The sequence below is a fragment of the Pelophylax lessonae genome (assembly GCF_965119305.1).
Source record: "Pelophylax lessonae genome assembly, chromosome: 1".
Lineage (NCBI taxonomy): Eukaryota > Metazoa > Chordata > Amphibia > Anura > Ranidae > Pelophylax > Pelophylax lessonae.
Window position 1 is genome coordinate 232979324 of NC_138768.1, and position 17323 is coordinate 232996646.

Genomic DNA, 17323 nt, shown 5'->3' on the forward strand with positions numbered 1-17323 from the left:
ATCCCTAAATACTGGAAACAATCAGTATGTCCCACGTTGCTGGACTTGGAAAGGGAGGTTGATGCTACCATGGAGGTGGAGAGGTGGATATACATGGTCAGAGACCAACAAGATTTCAAGAAATTTGGTCAGGCTGGATGTATTATTTCTTGGAGATACCTACTAACGAACTGTCAACCCTGTACTCTGCCTCAATTGTGTAAGTGATTGCTACCTGATTACCCTATAGCCGAAATCAGCATTAGTTGGTAAATTGATTGCTATCTTCCCTGTATTGTTTTTTTTCCTGAAGGTTAGTTTTCCTTCCACTACTACCCTTTCCTTCCCTCACTTTACTGATGCTCTACTTAGGCCACATCTGCCCACTATACGCATGTTGTACGTGATGGGCCAAATCAGGTGTGTCTGTATAATGGAGACTCCTATCGTGCCTTGGTTTGCCCACACCCGTGCTGACGATGGTGTGGGGATGGGTGGAGAAACCGGGTGCATTTGGTGTCTGATACACGCTCGACCTGTACATGTGTAATGTGCATCTTGTACTTGGTGAAATATTTTTAAATATCTACATCAGATGTGGAATTTATTTTTCTGCTTCTTTGTGATTTTTGTTGCAGATCTTACATTTTGTATTTCTGAAAATGTAATAAACTTTCATTTATATTAAAAAAAAAAAAAAAAAAAGAGCAAACTTGCTTGGACTGTTCCTGGGTGTTCCTGTCTCATGCATGGTGTACCAATGCCATTAACTGTTGATCCTGTCTCCCATACATTACACAAAAGTCAGTTCTAAAAAATGGGTTTAAATGTAAGATAATAGATTACGATTGACCTAAATTGTGAGGATATGTGAGATGGTTATGGGGAGAGCAGAAAATGAAGTGATCTATTCATATGAAGATTGAATAACGCATGAAAATATAAAATATTGTGATTAAAAAAAAAGGACAACATTTCTCTATCATTTATTGACAGACGCAGCTCCATATTCTTCTTGACCATTGGGTTATACTGCCCCCTAGAGGACTAGGCAGGAAAAAACTTTACCACACCTATGGGACAGTCCCTGCAGGCATACACCCACTCACTCTGCTATAGGATTCAGTTTTGTTTCTGCCTAGTTTAGGAGTAGGAACTAGTTCCTGGCTGGGACTTCGGTCTTAGCTTGCCTTTTATTTTAAAGGGAACCTTTTGTTAAAAAATTAAATTTTTTAGCTAGTTATGTTCCTGAGAAAACTGCAGTCAACAGCTGGACTGGGTTTTGGACTGGATATGCTAGATCCTTAAAGTCTCCCAGCCCGGCCAGCGATTGGTGCAGGTTATAGCCCAGTGCTAGGCCTCGCCATGACAGAGCCCCAATGGACAATGGCTGGCCCGCGAGTGAAACCCCTCTGCCTAAGTCACAAGGTACCCCTTGGCCTTCAGCACCCTGAGTGGAGAGGTAGTCTGTCCAGAGTGGCGCCCACCCGATGTCGTTGGTATGGTGAGTAGTGTCCCCCCATAGCTCTGGCAGTCTCGGGGTGGACGTGGGCCCCTCACTGGGAAGGTCGGAGCCTCAGGGTCCCTAATTCCCCCTTGCCTCTCGATATGTACCAGGCTCCCTGAAGGCCTCCCTCCCCAACATCATAGAGGTCCCTACCTCAGTCAGCGACGGGGGTCCTCAGGGGATGCATGCACCGATGCTGCTATAGTGGATCCGCTGAGGGGGGGGGGGGGGTTAGTCCTGGTGGGGCCCCCTAATGCCACTAATCGTTTTGACCTCTTAGGGGGTCCTGGAGACCGCATGGCGTCCTGAGGGGCCGCCATTTTACTGTAGAATCGTTCAGCCTCATTTTGCAGAAGTTCCCATTGAAATGCATGGGCGGCCATGTTTTTGTGGTTTCCCCATAGGAATGCATTGGGCACCATTTTCTCGGAGTCCACGAACGCTGGACAGTAGGGAGCAGCTAGCGCTTTACTCTAGTGATACCCAGGTACTTCCTCTTCCTGAGAAGATTGTTTTTTTCTGCACAGCAGACCGATCCTGTTCTCCTCCATATCGAATGGTGGTATGTCTATTGGGGTCCCTGTAGGTCTCTTTTTTTCTCTCTCCCTCTCTCTCTCTCTCTCACCCTGCTATCTGCAGTGCTAGTGGCTGGAACTTGTTGGTGCAGCGGTGTGGGTCAGTTTTTCGCACGCAGTTTTCTTAAAATTACACTGCGCTATTCCAGGGTTCATATGGAGTCCCAGGAACAAATTTCACCAAAAGATCCCCTCCTTGCAGTTGCGGGACCTCTGGGTCGCAACCCCTGTCTGCCTTAACGGTGGGTTTGGAAAACCTGGTGTCAAAAGTGGATTTGGTTTCTTAAAAAATACCACTAGTAAAAAAGCACCCTATGCCCCCCCCTGCCTCTCCTGTATCCTCAGATTCTGAGGTAGATATGGCCGGCATGGACGTATGTCAGCCTGAGGGTTCTGCGTCATCATACTTGGATGAAGAAGACAGCCTATCCTCATCTGCAGCCGCGTGGGAAAGTGCGCCGGTGGAGGCGCTTAGTGTCAGTGCGGGAAACTCTAAAAATGGCGAATGATTTTGCAGCGTCAGGGACACAGGTGTCATTTGGCACTCGCAAATCCCAGAAGTCGGGCAAGGGTTTTCCTTGTTCGAAACTTTTTGACAAAATTGTCTCTGACCCATGGGGGTGCCTCAAACAGATGTTAGGGGTGCCGAAGCGTTTTAAGAGGCGCTATCCATTTGCGGACGCGGTATCCGCAAAATGGACCGTTCCACCGAAAGTGGACCATCCAGTCTCCAAACTGAACAAGTCTACTGTGGTCCTGGTGGAGGAATCCCCAGTCTTTACAGACCCTGTGGATGGACGGATTGAGTCTCTGTCCCGCCACTTGCATGTGGTAGCGGGCTCAATACTTAAACTGATCTTCCTGATCACTCTGGTGTCCCAGACCATAACGGAATGGGCAAAGTTACTAAAAAGTGACCTAGAAACAGAACAGCTCCCTCCAGGCCTGGCAGAACCAAATGGTCCAAGCCCTACTATTTATATGTGATGTGTCGCTAGATGCGGCCCCTCTTGTAACCAGAGTATCCGTTGTGGGGGTAACTATTAGACGCATGGTGTGCCTAAAAAGCTGGTCTGTGGATCAGGCTTCAAAGAAGGCTCTATCAGAGCTCCCCTTTACGGGGGACCATTTGTTTGGATCCTCATTTGATGGACTGATCAAGGATCTTACAGGTGGAAAGATTACTCTTCTTCCTCAATCCTCCAAGGGCAAGTCACCACGTAATAGACGGGGGCCTTATTTTACAGCCCAGAGGTGGTCAGCACGCAGGAGAAAAGATCTAAGCCATTTGTGTCTTCTGGGGGTTCCAAGAAGAGATGGTGGGGTAAGCCGAGAGCAGGCCAATCCAGATCTATAGACAAATCCCTGTCTGCATGAAGGGACGCCTTCACCCGCAACCTGGGTGGGGGGACGTCTTCGCTTCTTTCCGGAACCATGGACCTCCTTGATTCAGGACAAATGGGTCCTTAAACTGATCCGATCCGGTTACAAGATCGATTTCAGGTTTTGACCGTCGGACAGATTCTTCCCATCCAATCTACACCTATCTCCATATCGGTTAAGGGATCTACGAGAGGTGGTACAAGATCAGCTGTTGCAATGGGTCATTACGCCGGTTCCCTCTCAGGAACGCTTTCAGGGGTTCTATTCAAACATGTTTACTGTTCCCAGGAAAGAAGGCAAAGTGCGTCCAATCCTGGACCTCAAGGCTCTGAACCGATTTGGGCGGGTACAGAAGGTTTAAATGGTGTCCATTCTCACGCTAGTGGTGTCTCTACACCAAGGGGACTTCTTTGCCTCCATTGATATCAAGGACGCATATCTACACATCCCTATTTACGCTGGACACCAGCGATTTCTTCGCTTCACTGTAGGAGAGGAGCATTATCAATTTGTGGCATTACCCTTTGGTCTCGCCTCCGCTCCCAGGGTCTTCACCAAAATGTTGGCTCTGGTATTGGCATTACTGCGACAATGGGGGATTCCGGTACTGGGGTACCTGAACGATCTCCTCTTAAGAGCAGACTCACATTCAGTCCTGTTGGGTGACTTGACAATCACTGTACGGACACTAAAAGAGTTCGGTTAGAACATCAAGTTAAAATCTGCTCTGGTACCATCATCAAAACTGGATTATCTGGGCCTCACTCTGGATTCCCCTTTGGCGAGGGTGTTTCTTCCCCCAGAAAAGATGCAAAAGTTGCAGAGGGCGATTTGTTTGCTGTGATCAAGCAACCTGTCCTCTGCGGACTTGCATGCGAGCCTTAGGCCTGATGGTGTCAACCTTCGAGGCGGTTCCCTTTGCTCAGTTCCATACGAGACCCTTACAAAGGGAAAGTCTTGTCAAGTGGAACAAAGACCCAAAATCCTTGGACACTACGATTCGGTTGAGTCACGGCACAGAGTGCTCTTCTGTGGTGGCTTCGCTCGTTGGCCCTATGCCAGGGCAAGTCCTTCCTCCCATTGTATTGGACCGTGGTAACCACGAATGCCAGCCTGTCCGGCTGGGGAGGAGTGCTTGGAAAGCTGTGTGTCCAGGGGTCCTGGACCGTGGAGGAGTCCAGACTACCGATCAATATTCTGGAACTCAGAGCAATAAAGCTTTGCCTGAGTCACTGGACAAATCGTCTGCAGGGTTGTTCAGTTCAGATTCAATCGGACAGTGCCACGGCCGTGGCTTACGTCAATCATCAAGGGGGCAACAAGAGTGTCTTGGCAGCCCAGGAGGTGGCCGAGATCCTGAAATGGGCAGAAAAGAGTGGAGGACTGGCAGGCGCATTACCTGACTCATGTTTCACCTACTGTGTGTCTAGTGGGGGACACCCAACGTCGACCTATTAGCCCCTCAACACCAACAAGAAGGTACAGAGGTTTGTAGCCAGGTCTTAGGATCCTCTGGCCGATGCCACAGACACACTGGTGGCTCCTTGGGGTAAGTATCTGCTGATCTATGCATTCCCTTTGCTGAAACTCCTGCCGAGATTTCTGCGCAGAATAGAGGTGGAAGGGATACTGGTCATTCAGTTGACTCCAGGCTGACCTTGCCGGTCTTGGTATGCAGATCTGGTAAGGTTGGTCGCCGATGCTCCTTGGAGACTTCCTTTCAGGGAAGATCTGCTGTCTCAAGGGCCGATCTTCCATCCTGCTTTACAGTCGCTGGCTTTAATGGCGTGGCTGTTGAAATACAGGTATTGAAGGACAGGGGTCATTCTGACTCAGCGATTCTTACACTGTTGAAGGCTAGAAAATCTTCCTCCAGGAAGATCTATCATCGTACCTGGAAATCGTACATCTCATGGTGTGACTCGCTAAAGGTGCATCCTCGCCTTTTTTCGGTGGCTAGGATTTTGAACTTTCTCCAAACAGGGGTTGAACAGCAGTTGGCCTTGGGTACTATAGAAGGCCAAGTGTCTGCTTTTGGCTGTATTTTTCCAACGCCCTTTAGCTACGCATGCTTTGATTTCACTTTTATTCAAGGGGTTTGCCATATGGCTCCTCCGAGACTATCCCCGTTACCTCCGTGGGATCTTAACTTGTTACTGTCTGTTCTCCAAAAACCTCCCTTTGAGAACATTAGGGAGATTCCTCTTCTTACACTGTCACAGAAGGTAGCCTTTTTGGTGGCTATTACCTCTGTTCGCAGAGTATCTGAATTGGCAACGCTATCCTGCCGTTCACCTTATCTGGTGGTCCACAGATACAAGGTGGTACTTCGACCTAATCGGTCATTTCTTTCTAAGGTGGTTTCTCATTTCCATTGAATGAAGACATTGTGCTGCCTTCACTCTGTCTTAAGCCCAAGCATCCCAAGGAAATTGCCTTGCATTCTTTTGGCTGTGGCTTGGACAATAAGAGTCTTTCAGGTAATCGGACTCTCCTTTTGTCCTCACAGAAGGACCTCGGAAGGGATTGGCTGCGTCTGCTGCGACTATATCCACATGGATCAGGCGAATGGTGGTACAGGCGTATTCACTTAAGGGTCAGGTTCCACCTTTCCCCGTGAAGGCGCATTTTGCTAGGGTGCAGTTTGCAAGGCGGCAACTTGGTCGTCTGTGCAGACATTCACTAAATTCTACAAAGTAGATGTGTTGGCATTCTCAGTCGTTTCTTCCTAAGGTGGTTTCTGATTTCCATTTGAATGGAGACATTGTTCTGCCTTCATTCTGTCCTAAGCCCAAGCATCCTAGGGAAATTGCCTTGCATTCTTTGGACGTGGTTCAGGCAATTAGGGTTTACCTGACGGCTACTGAATCTTTCATGAAATCAGACTATTTTTGCCCCCACAGAAGGACCTAGAAAGGGATTGACTGGCTGCGTCTGCCGTGACCATATCCAGATGGATCAGGCAGACTGTGGTACAGGCTTGTTCACTGAAGGGTCAGGTTCCACCTTTCCCTGTGAAGGCGCATTCTACTAGGGCGCGGAGTGCCTCTTGGTCTTTTCGCCATCAGGCGTCAGTAATGCAAGTTTGCAAGGCGACAACTTGGTCGTCTGTGCACACGTTCACAAAATTCTACAAAGTAGATGTTTTGGCATCCTAGGATGCTTCTTTTGCCCACAAGGTTTTGCAGGCTGTTGTTTAAAAGATAAAATATTCTCTTTGTATGTATGTTTTCTGGTTGAGCTCTATGTTCACTGGTTGGCTAAGATTAGCCTTTGGGGAATTACTTCTTTTCTGCGTTGTTTTCCCACACCTCATGCAAATACTGCTTTGGGATGTCCCAATGGTCAAGAGGAATGTGGAGCTGCGTCTGTCAATGAACGATAGGGAAAACTTTTTATTTTACTTACCGTAAAATCCTTTTCTCTGAAGTTCATTGACAGACGCAGCACCCGCCCCTCTATTTCTGAGTGGGATGGAGTTTTTTTCTTCTAAACAGTGCTTGCAACAAAACTGAATCCTACAGCAGAGTGAGTGGGTGTATGCCTGCAGGAATTCCCTAATAGGCGTAGTAAAGATTTTTCCTGCCTAGTGTCCTACTTCTGTAGGGGGCAGCATAAACCAATGGCAAAGAAGAATATGGAGCTGCGTCTTTGAATGAAGTCCAGAGAAAAGGATTTTACGGTAAGTCAAAAATCCAGTTTTTTAACCTTTCATTGCCACTGACTTAAAGCTTACACACTCTCTCGTGGGGCTCTCTTCAAAAAACATATTCTCCTTGCCAGCATTCTCCTGCAGGAATCCACTGTTCAGGTGTGACAAGCCTGTGTCCCGCACCTCCATCTTGGTTCTCCTCAGTTGGCTGCTTTTTGTCTGGGTTCAGACAACCAGGCCCCCAGTGATGCATTTAGCGCTGCCCTGGACTTTCTGTGAATGGGTTTTGCAGCCTCCTGGGATATGTGACAGGGATATTCAAGGGGGCTGCAAGAGAAGGACATGTCATTTTTGACCAGGGGCAAAATGGCAGTGGGGTCAGAGCCCCCGGGGAAAAACAAGGCTAAAAATAGCCCTGCCAATAAAATAAAAACACTGGCTTGTTTTGCTCTGTTTTTATATACTGTACACCTGTTGCAGATTTTACATTACATCCTGACTGTTAAAACCCTTGTCAACAGAACAGAAAGTGAGGGAAAAACATTGATTTGGGCAATAATTAACCATGAGTACAAACCATGAATAACAGTCAAATAAAGCATCTAGGGAGCTCTTCATAGTGAAATGCAGGGTTGGGTACATACAATAATAATAATAGTGTTTTAAAGCAGAGCTCCACCCAAAAAGGGGAAGTTCCGCTTGAAGGACTTGTACCCTGCTCCTCTTGAACAATTAGTACTTTTTGAGGAGTGGGGGGGCGGTCAGAACGGGTACCTGATTTTGACAGGTACCCGCTCCATTTCTGCTCCGACCACCTAGGCTATTGGAGTGGAATTTCTACTAACCCCCCCCCCCCCCCCCCCAAAGTCTTCTGGGACATGTGACAGCTGGGTGCCCATAAAGATGCCGGCATTGAAGACAGAAGACAGCGAGTGAAACCGACTGGGGTGAGCACACTGCTAGATCGTGGGACAGGTAAGTGTGTAAGAAGCTACCATTTTTGTAGCTGCTGACTTTTATTTTTTTTCACAGGAGAACCGAATTCCGCTTTAAATGCTATAAATGGGAGCAAAATCAAATGTTAGTCTATTTTCTTTCTAGCCTGAATGTTCTTCATAGAAAGAATCCAAAAAATACTACATTAAATTGTAGCTGACAATTACAGTAAATTTTGTTTTTCATTTCCTATGCTCATCAGCCAAATCTAGTGGCCATAATTGGGTATTTTGCTGATACACTCAACCTGCAGAGAAAATAATCTCGTAATATTTGGTTTTGCCCCCATTCGCACAGAAAAGCTGTACATGCAGGTACACAGGAAAAATGGCGCTGCACATTTTTTAAAAATACACCCCTATGTTGTTTAAATAAAATAATAATTTCCACTAGCTTGCTTGACTTTTCTGGCATATTAATAATTAACAATGACAATAACATATTGTTTGTCTAATATTTTTGGCTTTTTTGTTTATGTTAAAATTCCTCCTCTTGTTAAATGTCTGTATCTATTTTCATTGTAGTGTCTCATTGTGAAAAGGTTAATGTTTATGCTTCAGTAGTAGCTTGCGTGTTTTGGCAGCTGCTTGCAGCAATTTTACTTTAATTAGTCACCATGATCTTGGGAAATGTTCATATTCCATTAAGCCTCCCATACTAAAAAATAGGAGCATAACTGTATCTGTTTGAAAAGTGTTTTGTTATGAATTTTTATGGATGACTAGCCATATTGTACAGCTGTATTGCTCATGATTGATTATATAACGAGCAAATTATAAAGTGCTGTTCATTTTTGGTGGTGAATGTTTGTGGGATAGGGGTTTTGTCCTTATCTCACCTATGAAATTCAGTGTAGTATCCTGGAATAGTCATTCCACTTGTGAATTCTAATAATTATAGCTTCAGTGCTTTTGTTTTACTTCCAGCTCATCCGCGAGGAAATTAAACGTTTAGCCCAGTTACAGGGAAGCGGCTCTCCTCGGAACTGTAGGACAGGCAATGCCATCTTAACTCAAGCAAGTGGAGCCCATCCTCCAAGTGCTGATGCTGGACAGCATTCCCAAGATGAAGAGAGGGGAGAAAACACCAGCAACGCATTCCATCTGCTCAGAGAACTTGATATTCAGAAAAGAGCCTTCATTACACAGGAGCACTTTCAGGAGAGTACTTCCATCAGCAGTGGCTACGAAACACTTTCTGCCTCTGAGCCAAATGCTTGTTTAAGCAGCTGTAGTCAAAATACCTCAAGGAACGCCTGTCTTTCTACAAAACAGACTTCTGTAGAATGCAGAACTGAGTTTACTAGGCATCCTCATTTAGCTCCTACATCTGTAGACAGTGAAAAACCTTTCATACTGGTACCTGATACAAAATGTCTAACACAGCTTGTGAAATCTTCTGAAGGAAACCTGTCAGGAAGCCATATGAACTATGAGAAAAGGACTGTCAGCCAATCTAACCAGCCAAACAGGTAAGTACCATTGATGTGGTATTAACCTTTAGAGTTTCACTATAGCTTGAGGAAATGTTGTGCCTTATCTCTCTATCATTCATCGACAGACGCAGATCCATATCTTCTTAGACTATTAAGTTATGCTCCTCCAATCAGGAATAGGCACTAGGCACGGAAAAGCTTTACCACGCCTATGGGGGCTGTCCCTGCAGGCATAACCCCACACACTCTGCTACAGCAGCCAGTTTGTTTCTGCCTAGTTTAGGAATAGAAAGAAGAAAAACAAATGTGCAGCGCTGATAATGATAATAGAGTCCAACAAGCATGAAAAGTCCAATGAGAAAATTTCATGTAGATAATGGTGATGAAAGAAATCCAAACGAAAATAATATGAACTAGTTGTGCAGCAAATCCCAACACCAGTGAAGATAAAGTGAATTGCGCTCACCAGATGGATGGGACCCAGATACCGTATAGTATAGGGGTCAAACAAGCTTGAAAGAGTGATGGAGTGTCCCAGCAGGATTCACCGACCTCAATGGATAGCGTGTAGATCCTTGACAGGTATGATCAGTCAAAATCTCCACTCCCACACGATGGATGGTGTATCAAAAAGAAGGGGGACATACATAGCGTAATATTGCTAAAAACAGTTTATTAAAAAAGTAGCCGATACACTTACAAACATCCGTGAATAAATAGCGTGTCAAGTATAAACAGCTGGGCTGACTATGGTCCTCTTAACATGTTTCCGGCATACATGCCTTTTTCATTCACGGATGTTTGTAAGTGTATCGGCTACTTTTTTAATAAACTGTTTTTAGCAATATTACGCTATGTATGTCCCCCTTCTTTTTCATACACCATCCATCGTGTGGGAGTGGAGATTTTGACTGATCATACCTGTCAAGGATCTACACGCTATCCATCGAGGTCGGTGAATCCTGCTGGGACACTCCATCACTCTCTCAAGCTTGTTTGACCCCTATACTATACGGTATCTGGGTCCCATCCATCTGGTGAGCGCAATTCACTTTATCTTCACTGGTGTTGGGATTTGCTGCACAACTAGTTCATATTATTTTCGTTTGGATTTCTTTCATCACCATTATCTATATGAAATTTTCTCATTGGACTTTTCATGCTTGTTGGACTCTATTATCATTATCAGCGCTGCACATTTGTTTTTCTTCTTTGTATCGTTTATCACTTTATTGTCTAGTGATTGGTGTCAGCTGCTTTTTCACTTAACAGTTAGCGCAGTAATTTTTGTTTCCATATTTATAGTTTAGGAATAGGACCTAGTTCCCTTCTTGGCTATAATAGGGAAATTTTGTGATTTTGTGATTTTTTTTATTTTTTTTTATTTTCACTAGTTAGAGTTCCTGGAGAACTACAAGCAACAGCCGGCTGTGGTTTTCGGACTGGATATTCTAGATCCTTATGGTCTCCCAGCCTGGCCAGCGAGCAGGTTATATTCCAGAACTAGGCCTCGCCACTACAGAGCCCCAATGGATGGGCACGAGCCTGCAAGTGGACAAGTCTTGCTGGGACGCAATTGACCAGGAACGCTGAGTCGCAGCGTTCCCCCTGACTGACCGCACCCCCACCCCGGTTGGGAGGTAGTCTGTGTGGAGTGGGGCCCACTTTGTTCCATGGTATGGTGAGTAATGCTGTCTCCCCAATCCTCTGGCGGTCTCGGGCCCCCTCCTTGGAATAGTCGGGCCTTCGGGGCTCCCTTGGTTCCCCTGGCCTCTGGGATATTGAGCCTACCCCCTCCACCTTTCCCCTACCCATAGTAGGTACTACCTCTGGGGGGGTAGGGGGGGGTGAAAAAGGGGGTGGCTTTGTCCTGGTGGGGTCCCTTCCTAGGGCCCCTCTGATGCCTCTTATCTGGGACCCCTTTGGGGGTCCAGGAGACCGCATGGCATGCCGTGGGGGCCAATCCTTTTCTTCTTGGGTCCTCCACTGGCGCTTCTGGCCCTTCCTGCTTGGCAAGGGTAAGAAACCTTCAACCTTTAGAACCACTTAAAAACATGCAGTAAATCGTTACAATACATGTTCATTTTCCCATGTTGTTTCTCCTTTTAAGTGTAAGTTCATTGTGCAGCTTTGAAAAATGGAGCCATACCTTTAGGACAAGTGCTGAACTCACTCACTGCAGTGGTAGAGGCAGGAAAAGTGCACTATGCATTTGCAAGTCCTAAAAAGAAAAGCATAGATCCTATGCAGGGCAGAGCTTATTACTAACAATAGTCATTTTTCAGCCAGGCTGTGAGGAATCAGCACCTTGTGTACAGGCATAACATTTAAAGCAGAAGTATGAGATGGCAAAATAACAAACATGCATACTCACCTACAGTATATGATGCTGCAGCTGTCCCCAGCAGACTCTAAGACCAACAGTGATCACATGGCCGCTGATCACTCAGATGTCAGTCTTCAATGAGCAGAGAACGGTGACTGCCAGTCAGCGTCTCTATGCTCTGCCTCTCCAGCACTCACTGGAGTGTCAGGCTGTGGAGGGGGTGGGAGCAGCTTGCTCAGGCTCTCAGCGACGTGCTGGGAGACTGAGCCAACTGCTGGTCAGGCATCTGAGTGGATTCTGACATTGTTGGGATACCTGCAGAGCCTGGGCCAGCTCCTGTGACCCAGAAGAGAAGTATGGCCAAAAAGCTTTGGTCATACTTCTCTTTTTAAATAAGCTTGAATTTTTTAAGTTGCAGGGTGTTTTTCTACACACTGAGGTCCTTTGACTTCATAGTACATTGTATTAGAAAGGTGAACTTACATTCCATTCTTACTATACCTCCTTATACACTGCACATGGAGGTCTTTTGCCTGCAGCCTTTGAGATTTCATTAAAGATATAACCCTCCCATCTTTCTTGGATTTTCACCATGTATTCTTGGAGAAGGACATTTCTATGGCGGAAATACTGGCTGTGATCAAACAGGCTAATGCCTCTAAGACTCTGGGTCCGGATGGGTTCTCTGCCTCCTGCTATAAGAAATGCACCACTGCTAGCACCCACCTGCAAAAAATGTTTTATGGCTATATGTGCTGGTACTGCGCTTGATGTGGACACCAATAGAGCCTATACATGCTTGATCCCTAAACTGGACAAGAATCATAGTGACGTGGCTAACTATCGTCCGATATTGTTGATTAATAACACCTTGAAATTTCTTATGAAAATATATGCAAATCTTTTTAAAAATTTCTTGGCACAATATACCCACATAGATCAGGTGGAATTTGTCATGGAAAGACAGGCTGTGGACTAGATCTGACAAGCTATCGATCTGGTTTCTGTCTTACGCTTTAGTTGGGATAGGATGGGCACCAAGCAGGGTATGTTTTTGTCATTGGACCTTCATAAGGCCTTTGACTCCATATCCTGGCCCTTCTTTTTCCATAAACAGAGAAAGTGAAACTGCGGTCCAAAATTTTTAAATCTCCTAGGAGCGCTATAATTGAACCCTTCGGCTAACATCCTTGCATATGGGTGTAAATCAGATCTGCAGATAAGGAAGGGGACTAGGCAGGGATGTCCCCTCTCACCTCTCCTTTTTGTCATGGCATTTGAAGCTTTGGCGATAGCCTTTCGAGCCAATTCCAATATTCACGGCATCTATAGTGGGGGCAAAATTCATAAGTGCGCTCTTTTTGCCGATGATTTGTTATTCGTCACAGACCCCTTCAGTACTTTGCCCAACTTATTTGCCACATTCTCTCTAAATTTGAGATAGTCTCAGGACTGCGAGTAAACCAAGCCAAATCAGAAGCATTGAACATAAATCTTCTGAACCCGGTCCAGGAGACTATACAGAGGTTCTTCTCCTTTAAACGGTTTACTCAAGCACTTCTTTATCTCGAAGTGAAACTTACTCCAGACATTTCTACGTTGTTTTGAGTCCAGTACCCCCCTCTTTATTCTTCAATTGAACAAGATTTAAAGAACTGGCAGGTCCACACGCTTTTCTGGATGGGTAGATTAGCCGCTATTAAGATGACAATCCTCCTTTGTATCTTATACTACTTCCGACTCTTGCAGATTTATATACCATCTGCATTCCTTAAAAAACTTAAATCACTGGTTTACAAATTAAATTGGGGTGGGGAGGATGCAGGGTTGCCCACTCCACTTTGTACATCTCTAAGTGGAAGGGTGGACTGAGAGTTCCCCACTTCTTGAGATACTATAGAGTTGATCAACTGGTATGGCTATGGTATTTAATGTGGCTCCCTACAAGGGAACGACGGGCTATCCTGAGTCCTTCCTTTTCCCATTCCTTACGGCTGTGGGAAGCGGTGTGCAAACTATACCGATTGAAATCTATCTACTTACCAGTGGCCCCTATATTGGATAAACTGAAGTTTATTCCGGGACAGAACACCAACAATTCACATGGTGGGTTAACAAAGGTCTTTATAGGACAGCGCACTTTAGAGACCATAAAGGGATTAGATGACCATCTTATTTTCTGGAAACGCTACAGATCCCCCAGATAAACATTTCGCCTGTACCAAATTACCCACTTTATAAAACCCCTAAGTACGGACCAGACAGATATAACCACCAGGACTCCATTTGAAAATATTTGCCTACGTGGCCCCAAGTCATGCGGGGGGGATCTCTGAGCTTTATGTTCTATTCAGTAGCCTTCTCATCAAAACGCATGGCAATCAGACCTGGGTGAGACTGTAGCGGAGGAAGTATGGGAGCAGTGGTCGACCATGGTGCACAAAGGCATACTCAATACTTCACTAGTGGAAGCAAGCTACAAGGTGCTGTCTAGATGGCACCTTGTTCCAGCGAGGCTGGCTAGACTGTACCCTGGCACTTCACCCCTTTTGCTTTAGAGGGTGTGGAGGCTAGGGTGAAATGTTCCATGTCTGGTGGTCCTGTCCAAAGGTCCAGCATTTTTGGGTCAGAATATTTAACCTGGTCTACTCGGTGACAGGACAAAATATCCTTAAAAACCCTAAAACGGCACTGTTTACGGACTTGCTGGAAAAGATCCCCAGACCTCTTTGAACCCTCATTTTTTTTAATTTTTTTTAGCAGCTAAAACTACTATAGCACGAGCATGGAAATCCCAAGTTGTTAATGTTGCTTTAGTAAAACATAAACTCTCCTGGATTAAATACCTTCAAGCCTCATAGTTCTGGGAGAAGTCCGAGGCTGGGACCTGGATCATGGAAACCTACTCTTGCTCCCTTTCTTTCTTCTTCTCCTTTCCTTTCATTTTCTTTTCTCTTTTCAAGATTAGCTGTTATATATGTGGATACAAATAGAGAGCTTTTTGGGCCTCCTATCTCCAGATCAATATGGGAGGAAAGTATTGTGATTTCAGGTGCTAGCCTAACTGGCAATCATTGCTCCCATTATGTTCTCATGCTTTTGCATTAACATTTGACCAACTGCTGCAGTATTGTTTTTTCAAATTATTGTTTCTGACATAAGAGAAACTATATAGTATCTATCTTGCTTATGCACTGGGCAAGCAGTAGCATATTTCAGTAGAATCAACCTTTAGACTGGGCTTTTGTATTAGGTTTTTAATGATCTAACCCTTGATTTCCTTGAGGGTGCATTCATTACTTTTTATACCAATATGTTAGATACTGTTTGTATCCTAAACACTACGTTAAACCTTTGAATAAAAATCTATTGCAAAAGAAAGGTAACCCAAGTACAGCTGCACACAGTCATTCATGTCTATAGGCTTTACGCAACATCTGGGCTTTCAAGTGGGGGAAATATGTCAGAATTTTAGATTGCAAGGACTCAGGCACCCATGTGCAGAATGCTTAAATGTTTTGACATAGCTGTATTGATTTTGTTTTAGTAAACCACTGACAACATGGGCCCAGAAGCTAAGAAAGACTCATCAGAAAAGATCTGTCCAAATGGAACAAAGTTCTTCCACACAGTCAAATCCACACATAGAAAGAGATGTAAGTTCTGTTTTTTCCTTCCTTAATATTTGAATTGACTCTGAACTTATTGAACTGTTGTGCAGAGGGCTTTGCTCACCAATTATGCACTGACGGCTCTTTGTGTTCTCAGCTGTGTCACATGGAATTTGAAAGGAAAATACTACACTATATTACCAGAGTGGGACACAGAACTGATTAAAGTGGAACTAAACATACTAATCTCTCTTTTGTTATTGAGAGACACAGCTGTTAATTGAAGATCAACCATTTACAAGTGGGTTATAGTGCCATCCACAGAGATAGGACGTTATGTGCACAAAAAAACTAAACGGGTAGCTAGGAGGATAGCTACCTTTTTTATATGACTTAAAGGTTAAAATCACCTTTACAATAAAATTGCCCAAGTACTCCAGCACTTAAGTTTGATAACTTTAATATATTTTCAATGGCATACCTATAGGCAATTTGCAGCATATCTCAAGCCTATCCCAAATACTCCCGGGTAAGCGATTTTATTTCCCCCTCCCTCCATCCTGTCTAGATGACAAGACAGGCGACAGTTGCAAGTGTACTCCCAGCACTGTAGAAACTAGGGAGAGGACTTGTTTAAACCCTTCTCACGTACAGTGCACTCTGCGCATTTGCAGCAGCAGCTGAGCTCCGCTTTGTGCTACGTAGGGAGAGATTTCATTGCTAATGCACGGGATTAGAATTCGCCTAAACCCTGCCTTGGTTCCTGCGATGCTGGGAGTGTCCTTGCAAGCCTATGGTAAAGGCTTGTCTGTCTATCTCCAATATGATTTACTATTGCACTTAAAAAACCAAATTTAAAGTTGTGGGTGTATTTAAGGGTGCATCCCCATGTCTTTTATTTAAAAAAGGCATGACTCAATGTTTGGTGTTTGAGTACCATAAGACCCTGTTCACACTGGGGCGACCTGTCAGGCGACCTGGTCGCCTGACAGGTCGCCGTAGGTCGCCTGGCATAGAGAAGCTGTGGACCCGTTCTAATAGGAGTGACACAAGTCGCTCCGACTTAGAAAAAGGGTCCGGTGCTTCTTTGGGGCGACCTGGAGCGACCTGCATTGACTTCAATGTTATGAAGTCCGTGCCGGCCGCTCCGAGGTCGCGGTGCGAGCAGCGCGCCGCGACCTGTTAGGTCGCCCGGGAAGTCGGATCGCCCCAGTGTGAACGGGGCCTAAAAGGAAAGGCCTTTTTTCCTGTAGCTGTCTTTTTACAGCACCTATTAGCTAACAATCTTTTGTTTCAGAGAAAGTGATTATAAAACAACCCATTTAGTTCAAAATAGAAATGAAATGCAAAACATTTTTGTAAAGATATACATTTTTTTTTTATAAATTCCTTTTTTCCCTTTTTTATAAGTGATTACATTCACTCAGCTGCATAAGAGCTAGGGGGAGGAGATGTAGCAGCACACTGAGCTTTGCCAGTGAATAGCTGTGAAGCGGGGGCATGTCAGGACAAGTCTAATCATTGGAGGAGAGCACACTGAGTTCCCAGCACAGCTAGATAACTGACCATGGTGTGCTGCCCAGCTTAGTGTGGTCAGTTGTTAATAGAAAAGCAGAGGGACTGACAAGAACTCCAGGGATTTTACACAAAGGAATCAATATGAAGGATACTTTCTCATACAAGTACATAGTTCATCAGGCATATATCAGGAATTTGAAATGTTGGGATAACAAACACTTCAAGTTCGATGGGTTATTCATGCTGATTCCCCGGTCTGTTCTCCTCTGCCCTTGTGAGATCTCAGGCAATAGTATAATTCTTACTGTTGGGTTAGGGCTCCCTTTGTTTTGTGGATGGTG

At 45.0% G+C, this 17323-nt stretch overlaps 1 protein-coding gene across 1 annotated transcript in view; it reads left to right on the forward strand.

Annotated features, from left to right (window-relative positions):
* Positions 1 to 17323, forward strand: part of MPHOSPH9 (M-phase phosphoprotein 9) — a 217289-nt gene that overhangs the window by 62154 nt on the left and 137812 nt on the right. Inside the window, exons 5-6 of the mRNA XM_082258440.1 lie at positions 9019 to 9563; positions 15401 to 15509. Coding sequence (XP_082114566.1) covers positions 9019 to 9563; positions 15401 to 15509 — 654 coding nt within the window. The remainder of the gene's footprint in view (positions 1 to 9018; positions 9564 to 15400; positions 15510 to 17323) is intronic.